The sequence below is a fragment of the Labrus mixtus genome, chromosome 3, assembly GCF_963584025.1.
Source record: "Labrus mixtus chromosome 3, fLabMix1.1, whole genome shotgun sequence".
NCBI lineage: Eukaryota > Metazoa > Chordata > Actinopteri > Labriformes > Labridae > Labrus > Labrus mixtus.
The window spans coordinates 4,635,930-4,649,476 of record NC_083614.1 but is presented as its reverse complement, the minus strand read 5'-3'; the positions used below and the strand labels follow the sequence as shown (position 1 = coordinate 4,649,476).

At 39.9% G+C, this 13,547-nt stretch overlaps 1 protein-coding gene across 1 annotated transcript; it reads right to left on the bottom strand.

The window, feature by feature from the left end:
• Positions 1-1,087: 1,087 nt before the first annotated feature.
• Positions 1,088-11,405, bottom strand: nrl (neural retina leucine zipper). Its single transcript, XM_061034991.1, has 5 exons — positions 11,190-11,405; positions 7,346-8,157; positions 6,038-6,325; positions 3,294-3,509; positions 1,088-2,355 (listed from the first exon to the last, which is right to left on the bottom strand). Exons 2-5 carry the CDS (start codon positions 7,961-7,963, stop codon positions 2,194-2,196), a joined length of 1,284 nt encoding a protein of 427 aa, XP_060890974.1. The 5' UTR covers positions 7,964-8,157; positions 11,190-11,405; the 3' UTR covers positions 1,088-2,193.
• Positions 11,406-13,547: the final 2,142 nt, after the last annotated feature.

The following is a 13,547-nucleotide window of genomic DNA, read 5'->3' as shown; positions in this document are numbered from 1 at the left end:
TCAACACTTTGGTAGGCAACTGTGAAAAATATCAGCTGGCAAATACACCCGCATGCCGTGGATACTTTATCCAAGCCCATACCACTCCACATCCAGCACCACAGCACTACTCAGACCTCTGCAGCTTCAGCAGCTTATTATAAAAAAAACACAACTACAGTTTGAGCCACTCCAACGTAGAGTACGAGATATTGCATAGATAATGTGATCAGTGACTATTGATATGCTTTAAAGGGTTACCACAGTCTCTTTATCCCAGGCCCTGTTTTTAAATATTTTAGGGTCTAAATGACTCAAAACTACAAAAAAGATTTGGTATTGTTCCAAAAAACTAGCTTCAGCCTGCAGCTACACAATCTTTTGAGGCGATTGTGTCCACTTCAAGTTGTTGTTTTGTCACTGACAAGGCTCAGATTATTATTCTACTAACTGTCTGACAACATTACAGAAAAAAGATCCTGACATAGATTTCAGAGAAAGAAGACTTTTCTAACCCAGAGACAGCTGTGACTTTGCTCTCTTCAAATTCACAAAAACTCAAAAGACAGTAAGTTTATCTTGCGGACGACTTGGAGTAGATGGACTAGTGTTTTTTCCTCCCGTCCCTTAAAATATGGAATCCTCATTTATTTTACAATAAAATGCTCCATCTTGTTTTTGAATCAATACAGGATGAGATTTGTTTCGTATTTTCATTCCGCACGCCCTATACTCTGCCTCTCATTGGTTAATACTCATAGCCTTCATTGGTTGGATTGGTCAGGCTTGGTCAAAGAGCCAATCAGAGGCAGAGTAGGGCACGCCTTTTGCAGACACTCCTCCACCAGTGAATCAAAAGCCTTTACAGAAATACAAACCTACAGTAAGTGGGAAGAATTAAACACTTGGATGGACAGCGTACAAAAGCCAACTGTAAGGTGTGACGTCGAGTGTTTTCTGTGGCTCACTGTGGCCTGGTAGACGTAAACAACACACACATTACTGCAGACCAAGAAGAGCCAAACTGTGGTTCCGTACTTCTTTACAACCACAAGCATGACTGGTACAGTAACAGCTTTTTAAGCCCCTTCGTGATGGGACATCATGACTTTTCTTTCAAGAGCTCCTCTCGGCTTGTGAGGAGAAGCAGTGCAGCAGCGGGCTTCAGTGTGCATGTTCCCCCATCTGAAGAAAAACAACTATGAAGTGCTATATGCTCAACCTTCAATGGTTTTTGAAATACTGATGGATTTCAAACTTTATCTGAATGCTTTCTTGAATGTTTTCCGTTTGTTCTTACTACCACTTGAGCCCCTTCCCTTTAGGCCCATGGTGGTTGTAGCCCTGAGGATCGCAGGCCATTCTTTATTTCATGAATGGAAGGTGGCCCCCCCTTACTACTTCTACCTTGGGTGATACGTTTAATAATAAAAAAAAAAGTCACACAGTAACACCAATAAATTAGCAAACTGAAACAGTGGTTAACTAGCCACTCCAGTTTTTCTGCAGGTTAAAATAATATTTTTGTCAATGAAGTTTGGTCGCTTAAGAGTTAGCAATTCAACATCTGTTTCTGGTTAAAATAATCATCTTCCTCTTCAACAAAAATGTCCATCTCTGTAGGAATCCATTCTCTAAAGTAGAAGAACAACCTCCGCCTGTCAGTGACCATAACAACAACTTTTAGCAAACATACTTGGAATACATTGCAGCCATTATCGCCTGTTCTTCATGCTGCCAGCTTAAGCAATCTGCTGGAGCAGTTCCAACACTCTTTAGGCATTCAACCCCCCAAATATGTGATTATAAAAATACAGCCTAGATTTGAAAACATCAAAAATATCCCTTTAAATAAAGCTTTTTCACCCATTTTCAGAGTATTCGTGATCCAGTTTTTGCACTGATGTACCAAAAAAAAAGCTGTCAGCCACTTTTTGTGCAACAATCATTCACAGTAAAAATCAAACTGAATCCTTGTAGCAGCCTAGAGCCGAGTCTAACTCTCTGCATTAACAGTCATTTGCCCCTTTAATCAATCAGGGGTAGATTTCACAGTTGTAGCGCCTCCTCCTCAAACAGCCTGCCGATGTCTCTTTTTCCCGTCCTCCCTCACACACAAACAAGCTGAACACGTACAAGTCCTCTTGATTACTCATCATCGATTGCTCCGTGTTGGCTGGTCTTGTTTCCTCGTCTCCTCCCTCTGGGCTACACTCAGAGGAAGTAGTCAGGGGGCGGGGAAGGTGGGTTGCTGTTGCGGGTCGGTGGTGCGTCGCTGCCGATACTGTGGTTGGTGTTGAGGAGCTTCTCGTAGCGAGCTTTGTAGGCGTCTCTCTCCCTCAGCACTCGAGTCAGCTCACACTGGAGCTGCTCCAACTGAGGAGGGGAGAAAAAAGAGACCAGGACGTTCACATTTGCTTCCCTGAGCAACAGTTCAAAGATGGCCACTTTAACAAGTATTGGAAATACATGAGGAAAAAAACAGAGATTCCCAAGCAGTCAGAGGGACACTTCTTTATATTTCTGAGGTTTAGGAAAAGAGAAGAAAATACTTGATTGAATCCCAGATGGAAAATTAAAGAGAAAGTAGGTACATCTAAAAATTTATTTGATCATACTTTTATCTTACTCTACATCTTATTTACTGTATTGACTTTTTGAAATACTTTGCTGCACGTTTTTAATCAATACGTAGTCACTTCTTATCATATAAAGCACTTATGAATCCCTTATTCTGCATGACTATATAAACTACTAAAAAAATGACCCTTCATAACTTCTCATCTTACTGGTTGCAGATTAATGAATCTGATCTTTTTTCACTTTTTCTTTATTCATGAACAATTACCTGTAATCATTTTTTGTTATTCTTTTTACCGTTATTCTAGTATATATATTTTATTAACATTTCAAAGTTTTTGAGTACATGAGTTATTTATAATTTAATTGCTTTGTCTTTTATTTCTTCTCTATTATTTGTACGAGTTTTAAACTTTGCAGCGTGGGAATATTGTTGTGAACATTGATTCATTTTTCTGCTTTATGTTTGTGAAGCACTTTGGCCTTTGCAAGTTGTGCATAGAAGATGCTATTTCATAAAAGTGAGTTGCTAGCAGGGGCGTAGCGGAAACATTCAAGATCCTGTTCAAAGGGGTCCTCTATGGGCCCTCATGAGGGTCCCTAACCCTTTCTACTCGCGCTTTGATAAAATGTCAGAAAGGATCTATAAGGAGTTGAAGACTGTCTGATGCAGGATGTTTTTCCTTTCAGGGCACATTTTCCATGATTCAGGACTACATTTGAAGCGTGTGTACCTGTTGTGTGAGCACGTGTTTCTCTGACTCCAGCGCGTGGCGATGCTGCAGGCGTTTGTAGCGGCAGGACTGGGCGTAGCCGCGGTTCTTTAGCGTGCGTCGTTTCTGCTTCAGACGCACCACCTCGTCCTTGCTCACGCCCCGCAGGTGTCGGTTCAGCTCGCGGACTGACAGACTCACCAGTTGCTCGTCTGAGAAACGCTCGTTCACACCGCACTGATGAACAGATGGAGAAAACACACACACACACACACACACACAGGGGAAATAATGTTGAGAAACTGGAAGGGTTTAATTTAAACATATGAAACTGTTACATGAGTGTGAACATACAGTGTGTGTGTCTGTCAGGGGGCACATTTCATCTCCACATGTCTATAATCTGTGGTGTAATCTGACTGAGTGTGGCTGACAGTTATCAGGATTACACAGCAATAATAGCAGATATTATCATAAGCTCACAGCGTGCTCCACATGGAGATCCTCAGACATCCTGATCAAACACACAACAAATTAAATGGGCAATTAAACTTTCATGAGGAGTAATTGTAATTCTTCTGATCACTCTTGGTCATTTCAACTCAAGGTTTTAGATAATTATTCACATTGAAGATGAATAAATGGCTCATGGAAATGTCAGAAGGTTGGTATATCAATGCAATATCTAATTCTGGTTGGCGTTTTTTGTTTTAAATTTAAAAAAAATCAGAGAATCGAAAAAGACCAAGTACTTTGAGTTTTCTGTTGTATCTTTCATCAAGAAGTACACTGATTTACACAAGTCTAAGAATGATCTTAAAAAATAATAAATGCTCATATAATCCCTGTATCAGTAACTATAACATGGTCTGCAAAACATATCTAAATGTTTGTACTGAAGTGTAAGAAAATGTTTTTGAAATGCATTTAACTTGAAAATAGCCTTATTATAGCATGATATTTATGACCTGTTCAAGGTTTACATACTGCTTTAAACCACTATAAATGGTGCATCTAAATGCTTCAATGTGGGGCCTAAAGTGTTGCAGATAAATGCAGATTCCTTCCAGTATAAATCAGATATTTAGCTTCTTTTATCGTCATCATGTAGACAGAGACCCTTAAAGTGATACTTCAGATCGGCACAGACATTAATAACCATGTTCTAATGTCCTAATCCTAATCCTTCACTGTTCAATCCCTCTCACCTCCCGCTCAGCCCTCTAATGCCACAAGTGTCACATCGACTCTTTCACCTCTAAACGTATTCCTTTAACCTCCAGAAAGTACGGACAGGAGAACTTCCTGATCTTGAAAGGATGTCGATGATTTGTTTATCTTTTTTGTTAATTTTTTCGAGACAGAGTAAGGATGAAGGATTATGAGTTGGTGTGTTGCGAGTGAAGTTGTTCTGCTTATTCAGGTTTAAAGACCTTATACTTCGGGGAATCTGACAAATGAGGATCATTTCGATCTTCCTAAATCAGAAACTAAAAAGATAATAAACACGGAAGATTGGGTAATATTTTTAGGTACAAAGACATATTTGATCATTCATACGGACACCTAGCCTAGAACGGGAAACATTTCTTATTCAAATCTAAGATAACAATATCATTCCACTCAAACCAAAGGCTTCTGATGTAGCTCAAGCAGTTAGGATTGAGTGTGTCTCCAGTAGTTTCAGTCCATCTAACAACTGGAGAAGCTGGATTAAAGTTGGTGTTGAGAAACGTCTTCTACGAGAAGATAATAATGTCTTGTATATATAATGTCTGTTTGGAGACATAAATTGAATCTAAATTTACATATTAATGCTGCCAATGGCTTTTGGAGTGCGTCCCACTTCTTTTGCTCCCCACACTGTTTTCCTGTGTTTAGCCGAGGCACGCTGAAGCAATAGTGAGTCCTCTCGGAAAACTGTGATACCAAACTCCTGAGCTGATAGATTCTGGATTTTATGCAGAATCTGGGAATAGAGATTACCGTCTGCTAGGGAACATGGTCATTATCAATGAATCGTTGCCTTTCTTATCATATAATGTAACATTAGCATGTTAGCTACCTCATACTGCACATAGCACTTTATATTACTACTGAACACCTCGATATCCATTTCACAATTCAAAAACGTGAAGCCTTCCTTTAATTCTATTTGTCTGATTTTTATGTGTATGTTTTTTTTTTTTTTTTTTTAAATCTGCCACCATCTGTAAATGTCTTACCTCATGTTTTAAATGGCATACAGTATATATGTGCGCATGCAGCTCAAAGCTTTTCTCCGTTTTGAATGCAAAAAGGAATCAATATATTATTTTTATATTCCTATTCTTAGCAATTGGTTGAAATGCTAACATTAGCTGTTGTCTAAGGTAATGAGGTAATAGGTTATGCGTAAAGATTTTACTTTGAAATATGATCCAATGTCACAAAAATGTTACCATCCTTTGACTTATAAGTTGCTCTTCAAATTGCAAACGAGTAAAATGTTAATAAAATGTCAACATGTTGAAACCTGGAATAAAGCAGCACAACATCACGACAGCTTTTAGCTTCCCTCCCCGACACTTAACCTCAGAGGAAAACAGACGCTGTTTGAATATGGTGAATTATAGAAACTATAATACCATAACTAACCAGGCAAACTCTTTTTAAACAATGAAAACTGATTTTCATATTGTTGACGTTTAGTCATTTGATCAAGGTATTTTTACAGTAAAGTATAAACTGACCATAACATCATGATAAAACCAAGAGTTCATTACCTGAGAAACTGAGTGATGGTGATGGTGATGGCTGCCATGCATGGGGTGGTGCGGGTGGTGCTGATGATGATGATGCTGGTGGTGATGAAGGCGGCCTGTGGGGCTGAGGGCGCCCTGTGGATAGGGGGCGGAGCCAGGGACGGCGTTAGGGAGCGATGGAGGGGCTGACGAGAGGAAGACAAGTGGGCGGTGACACATGTCTGTCCCTTTGGTGCAGGAGATGTCACCTCCGCTGTCACTGCTGGAGTCTCCCAGGTTACTGCTGGAGCTCTGAGAAAGACCCGGAAACTGGAGGAGGAGGAGGAGGAGGAGGAGGAGGAGGAGGAGGAGGAAGAGGAGGAGGGATAAAAGTCAATGTTGCAGATAGAAATGACAGATGAGTACAAAGCAGCAACCTCCAGGGCAGAGAAATTAAGCCATGATAAAGATTTAAAAACAGCAGTTCCTTGATTTTCCACTAGAGGTTGCGTCCAAAAGTGAGTCAGTCCCCATAGAGCCCCATGTTAAAGAGTTAATCTTCACAGTAGAAATTCAAATGTTTGCAGCCTGGTACAAAAACTGTTTTGGTCCCTATAGCTAATGTCTCTCTTCCTGACACCTGTACAGGCTGAATTTTTAAACAACTCACCTTATATTAAGGCTTAAGGTTATGTAGAATTAGGGGCGTGGCCACTTCAAGCTACTTTAAGGTACCAACTTTGATGTGTTACAAGGCATTCTGGAGTCGCACACTTTCCTAAAGCTATCTTAGCTTTAATAGTGGAAATATAAAACTCCATCTTAAAGTCTCAATCCCTTAATCAATCAATTTGTTTGTATAGAGCCAATTCATAACAAATGTTATCTCAAGACACCTTACAAAAGGTAAAAGACCTTACTCTTTGTTATATTATTTACAAAGACCCAACATTAATCCACCATGAGCACAGCACTAAGAAATATTTAGTGGCAAGGAATGACTTCCTTTTAGAAGAACAATAAAGATTGTGAACCACCTTCTTAGCCAGCTAATGAATAAGCTCAGACTGTTTCGCATTGATAACTTAGCATTTTGCTAACTCCTCGCTGCTCTCAAGAGCCATCCTCTTGCAAAAATATTGATCACTTTTGGCTTCAGAAAGTAAGTTGACATACTATTGGATGTCATCATGGTTGGTGTCGAAACACTGCCAAGTTGGATCATTTAAACACGTTCTTACCCAGCATTGGTTGCCGATAGGTATTGATATCATTTGATGTTTACTATCATCATATCAAAAGTATAACATTGTCTTGCCCACCCAAACCCCTACAGTCGATGATATTTACCTGTGAGCTGACGGCTGCAGCAGCTGAGTTCAGCAGCGCCTCAACAGCATCCTCACAGCCCAGAAATCCATTGACGGGCCCCCTCTCTCGGTCCCCTCTCTCGGGCACTCCTCCCAGAGCTCCCAGCAGGGTGGCGGGCCCCGTCACCTCGCCTCCAAACTGCTGCTGAAGAGCTGCCAGCCAGATCAAGTCCTCCAGGGAGGCCGGGGTGGGACCCTGAGGCCCGCCGTGGGCCGGGCTGCCCTCCACGTTCCCCTGAGAGCCAGAGCTGATGCCCGAGGTGAAGCTGTTCGAGAGGGAGAGGGGGAAGGAGATGGAGGAGGACGAGGAGGAGAGGGAAGAGGAGCCCGAAGGAGGCGGGTGGGTGTCGCTGAGCGTGGGCGAGGGGGGCAGCGAGTTGTACGGGCTGGAGCTCAGACTGGAGTCCTGTGGAGGGTGGCTGGCGTACGGGGAGCTGGAGGGGTCATGAGGGAGGCCTGACTTTGGAAACGCACACTGAGGAGGAAGAGGAGGCGTGTCGGACTTCACCTCGAACTTCAGGAGGTCAAAGTCGTTCAGGTACTCCATGGCCAGGGGGCTCGGGGGGAGGGAGGGCATGGGGAGGGGCGGAGAGGACATTCTGCTGTCTGCTGCTTCTGTGGGGGCTTTAACAGGGTTTTTATCCTTGTGTCAGGATGATTGTGAAGTCCGCTGCACGGCCTCAGAGCGGCTCATAGACAGCAACAGGCGTGAAGACGAGTAGCAGACTGATGGGTGAGTTTCCTCTCTGAGAAAGTCAATGTCCTCGTGTCCTTGTCTCTGTGTCTTTAGTCCTGAAGGAAAGATACAAAGGACAGAATAAAGGTAAATAAAGGTATGAGATTTGTCTTTTTTGTCACATAAAGAAATTCCTCAAATGAAACAGAAATGTGGAAAATTTGACAAAAATAGATCCAGTTTTTCAAACAATCAACACACAGAGCCTGCGGGTAGATCTTCACAAAGAGAAACTACCCCTCGCTTAGTGGAATCAATTTCTGTTGGGACCATTGCAAATGTTAGCATCTACTGGGACCATTTGGTTATTAGATACCTTTTAAACTATTGAACATAAGATCATACTTTGCACATGTATCTAGGCAGGATAGGAATGAGGAAACACAAACACACTGGCTAACTCTGAAAAAAACATTTAGTGACATAAATGACATACATGACATAAAACCTTAACGAGTGCATAAAAGCTCTATTTTCAGAGGAACTGCATATTTCCAGTTTACACGTCGAAGGAGACGGTGCTGCATAAGTTTGAACTCGGTGTTTTAAGGCATTGAAAACGCTGTCGTAATGTAAACAAACGGGCAAAATCCAACAAAATACGGCCTTAGTAACCTGATATGAGGAAATAAGTTCTACCTTAAGATCGTAAAATAAACTATCCATTCTGCATGTCTTTGTTTTTGACAACCAGAGAGAGAAGACAGAGCCCCACGCTCCCCTCAGTCAGCTTTGGCGCCCCCCGTAGGGCGGCCCAAACCCCAGGTTGAGCACCAATGATCTGGAGACACACAGGGCTTTATATTTCTTTTAAACTCACTGTGATATGTTAAATAAGTGGAAATCATTTTTAAGTCATTAATAATACTTTGTAGCTACCAGGTTGTAAAAAAAAATCCCCTCTGGCACAACATGTAGGCTACTTTTAGTCCTTGTCTTTGTTCCTTTTAGTTATTTCTAATATTCAACAGAAAGCCTCCCTAAATGAAGAGTTGATAACATGAAACTCTTACAATAACAATTATACATTCCATTAAGTAGAACAATCTGTCTGATTGATATAAACAGATTGAATGTTCAGTGAGATATAAAGACTCTCATGTGCAGCCAATCCTCCCTCACAACATGAGCATTACTGAACACGTGCACACTCACATGCACATGAACCTCGACAAGCACATGCAGAAGTTTGTTACATTTAATGACACACTTTTTTCTATGAACTTTTTCAGAATTTATGCCTCACCATGAAGAACATGCCATTCCTCTTTCTGCCTGAGGAAAGATTTGTTTTTAATCTGAAACAAAGTGTTTAATAAATTAATGTATTTAAGCCTCGTCTTCTTCTGCCTGCTGACTTTTTGTGCATCTGTGTGTAGAAGTGATTGCAATCTCCTACACACACACACACACACACACACACACACACACACACACACACACACACATGCACACACACATGCACACACACACACACGCACACAATGGATAAAACATGTTGTAATATTTCTAGAAAGTTCTGCCGTCTGAACTTCTACGTACACCAGTCGGAGGGCTTAATCATTTTTGACAGAAAGATCTGCAGAGAGATAATCCATTTATGAACACGTTCAGACTTTAATCCAGAGACACACACTCTGATAATATAAATACATATTTACATCCATGAGGGTGAAAATATATTATTTCTCTTTCTGGTTGTTGTCAAAGATCACAAACTTTATTTATTGAAATAGAAGTTCATTCATAATAACTCTTGATTGTTTACGAGTGTTTTATGTGTTTATTCGGACAGAACACAACCTTTCATGCTAATAAACATTCAGCTACATTATTTTACACCAGATTTCATATCACTGCTGTACAAACAAAGTCTCTTGTATATTTTTATGCGATGACATTAAAGTGCTCGTCCTCTCCTTATCCAAACCTTTACATGTCAGAAATGAGGCAGAACTTGTAGCAAGTTGTTGACAAGATATAAACGATATAAACCGTCTTAAACCATTTTAAAATGTGAGAGATAAAACATGTCAAATTTAATTTAAAAAAAAGTTATTTTCTGCTTAAATTACTACGACTGATATCTTCACTTCAACTTGTTTTGTGCTTTAAGGTGTTGCAAATAAAATGGTACCACTGTATAAATATTATTTTCAGATTAGGCTTCAGATATCTGGAAATGACTCTTATAGTTAAAATTGAAGGCTGATTGATCAATTATTATGTTTTTGATTGATCAGAATTTTAGTTAACATTTGTTGAATTCCATTGATTGTTGGTTTAATTGTTGATTGAAATAAAGAACATCATTACTTTAGTGAAAATTCAGCTCTCGATATCCAAGAACTGCAAATACTTACAATCAAATTATGGATACATCTACTCGAAAAACTACGATTTGAAATGAAAATGTAGTCATCTGAAGTCTGAGTTTGAAGGAAAACCAACATGAGGTGTTCAAATTAAGTTACAGATATCTATAATGAACATTTCCACTATTAATAATATCTTGATTAGAATAGCAGCTTGCAGTTATAACCAATCAAAAAGCAGGTGTTGATATCGACATGCATTTAAAATACAAGTTTAAAGGGATTTCCCTTGTAGAGTAGATAACTACATTGTCTGCTTTCAATAAAAAGGGATTTCATTCTTCTAAAGTTTGAAAACATTCTCACACAGCCAAAAGATCTGAGAGTTTATCTGTAGAGTAACAATACAGAGTTTCACACAGAGGCAGCTGTAGAGAAGTGATTTCTTTCAAACCTTTGAATTCATCAGTTACTTGGATTTAAAATGAACTTTTTAGTTAAAATAAATCCACCTCCTGATTCTCCTCTCGGCTGCTCGCCTCATTAGTCTGACCACCTGTGGGTCAAAATGGACGTAAAAGAAAGCAAACAGTGACAGCGCTCCATGGAGGCCTCAAACTGGCTGTGGACCAGAGTCACAGCGAAACAGGACGGACGCACAGAGCAACACACACACACGTTAATGAACACACACACACAGAAACACACACACACACGTATGAGAGTAAAAAAGTCAAATAAAGATGAAGGTCAGAGTGATGAAATGATCTTACCGTGGATCATAGAGATGCAGGATGGTTTTGAAGCTTTCTCTCTGTCTCTCTCAGCACACACACACACACACACTCACACACACACAGAAATAATGAACTGACACGTTTGGAGAGGAAACATAGAGTGTGTCAGTGTGTGTGCGCATGTGAGTGTGTATAGCACTCTGTGACTGAGTGCCACTGCCCCCTTTTCTTTCTCTGTGTCCCCCCCGAAAATCCCAACAATCCCCTCCCTCTCCCTCCCTCCCTCTGCCTCTCTCTCTCTCTCTCTTTCGCTAGCTCCTCTCTCCACCTCTCTCTCTCTCTTTCCCTAGCTCCTCTCTCTACCTCTCTCTCTCTCTCTTTCCCTAGCTCCTCTCTCCACCTCTCTCTCTCTCTCTTTCCCTAGCTCCTCTCTCTACCTCTCTCTCTCTCTCTTTCGATAGCTCCTCTCTACCTCGCTCTCTCTCTCTTTCCCTAGCTCCTCTCTCCACCTCTCTCTCTCTCTTTATGTCTCCCTCTGTCTCTCCCTGTTGGTCCCCTCTTTCTCCCCCTTACTCACTCCCTCTCTCCTCTCTCTTTATATTTGTATCTCTCTCTCTCTCCCTTTTTCTCTAATGTTGTGTCCCTCTCTCTCTCTCTCTCTCCCTTTTTCTCTAATGTTGTGTCCCTCTCTCTCTCCCTCTTTCTCTCTTATGTACTGTCTTTCTCTCTCCCTTGCTCTACTTGTATCTCTTCATGCTTCTCTCTCTCTCTCTCTTTTTTCTCACCCCTCTCCCTCTTTACAAACATTTCTAAACATTTAAAAAGTTTTATTGGCATGAATATTACACAATATTGCCAGATATATCATAATCATAATCAATAATGTTATATTAGTTTACATCAATATAAAAACATCTAAAAATATAACACAAAACAAACATAGAAAAGGAAAGGTTGTAAGGTTTCTTACTCTTGTGTTTATGAAAATCTGTTCACTGTTTAATAGTGTGTGGTGTGTGTGTGTGTGTTTGTTTCTATGTTGGCATCATATATGATCAACACAATAACTTACAATATGTATACAAAATCTGGAGACTGACCTGAAATAAAAAAGCAGTGAGTGAGTGATGAGGTGAGGAGACTGAATGATGACGTCATATCTGAATGATGATGTCATATCTGAATGATGATGTCATATCTGAATGATGTCATATCTGAATGATGATGTCATATCTGTTGATGGCTGTCTCTCAGGCTGTGACATGTTCTCATGTTTTCCCAGAGTATGTGATTTTAGTTTGATGGGAGAGTGAATCAAAATTAGACTGTATATCTAAAGAGCTTATCTCCAATATCTTCACCTATTTATTACATTGCTGTCTAACTCTTTTTTCCTTTACCCCCTCTCGATCTATTTCTCTCTCTGTTCTCTCATTGTCTCTTGTTAATGTTGACAGCTGGGGCTGACATCAACACATTATTTCATCTTAACGTGTGTGTTTTTGTCCCTTTCTTCCTGCAGCCACAGTGATGGAAAATAATGTTACCAATGAACTTTTGAAAATGTCTCAGCTATATATAAATATATAATAAAAACCGTATGAAACGCTTCACTTTTTCCCCAGCTGTCTCATTTACCTTACTGTAGCAAGTTCCTGTTTTTTGTCAATTTAATTTCATAAATTTGATCTACAGGAAGTTCTTTGTGTCCTTTCAAAATAAAAGTAAAAACAGTATTTTACTTAATGTTCATCCTGTCATTAAGTAAAAGACGTAAGCGCAGACAGTACAAAGAAAATGCAAAATAAAAGCATAACATTTTTTTTTAGAAATGCAAAATAAAATACTTTTAAACAGTCAGTTAAAATGTGATAATCACGATAGACCTCTGAAGTTGTTAAACGTTTTTAAAAGTTGTTTGACAGCCCTATTTGAGATATTTCCCCGTTGTTTGACTAAATTACACTCACACACTCACTCACACTCATGAGGTATTTCATCAGGTCAGTTGTGACACACTCCTCTGCAGAACAACAAGTCATGCTGTCAGCTCAGATTTAATCCATCATGATAAAGTTTAATCAAACAGATGATCAAAGTCTGACGCTTTCTTTGTCACCAGTTGGGCTCAGTAGCACCTCACAGTGGATGCTCCAAGAAACTGACCTGGAACCTGAAGGTGAACATGTGCACAGACATGCAACAGGATGCATCAAATGTGTGCTTTTAAAATGAAAGTCATAGCAAAGCAGTACAATTCATTTAACAGTGCTAAAATGTTTTATTATATTGGAAAACAATGGAATTTTAGAAGATGTTTTTACAGTGCTTTATTTATTTATTTTTAAAATGTATTTTATTTTTATTTTTTATTAAAGCAACTTCATGAAGTAG

What these genes read in the sequence shown, in the direction of transcription:
- nrl (XM_061034991.1), bottom strand. Translation starts at nt 7,963, where the DNA reads ATGTCCTCTCCGCCCCTCCCCATGCCCTCCCTCCCCCCGAGCCCCCTG. An exon ending in ACCATCACTCAGTTTCTCAG is followed by an intron (nt 3,510 to 6,037) that starts GTAATGAACTCT and finishes TCTGTTCATCAG; the next exon opens with TGCGGTGTGAACGAGCGTTT. An exon ending in AACACGTGCTCACACAACAG is followed by an intron (nt 2,356 to 3,293) that starts GTACACACGCTT and finishes TCCCCTCCTCAG; the next exon opens with TTGGAGCAGCTCCAGTGTGA.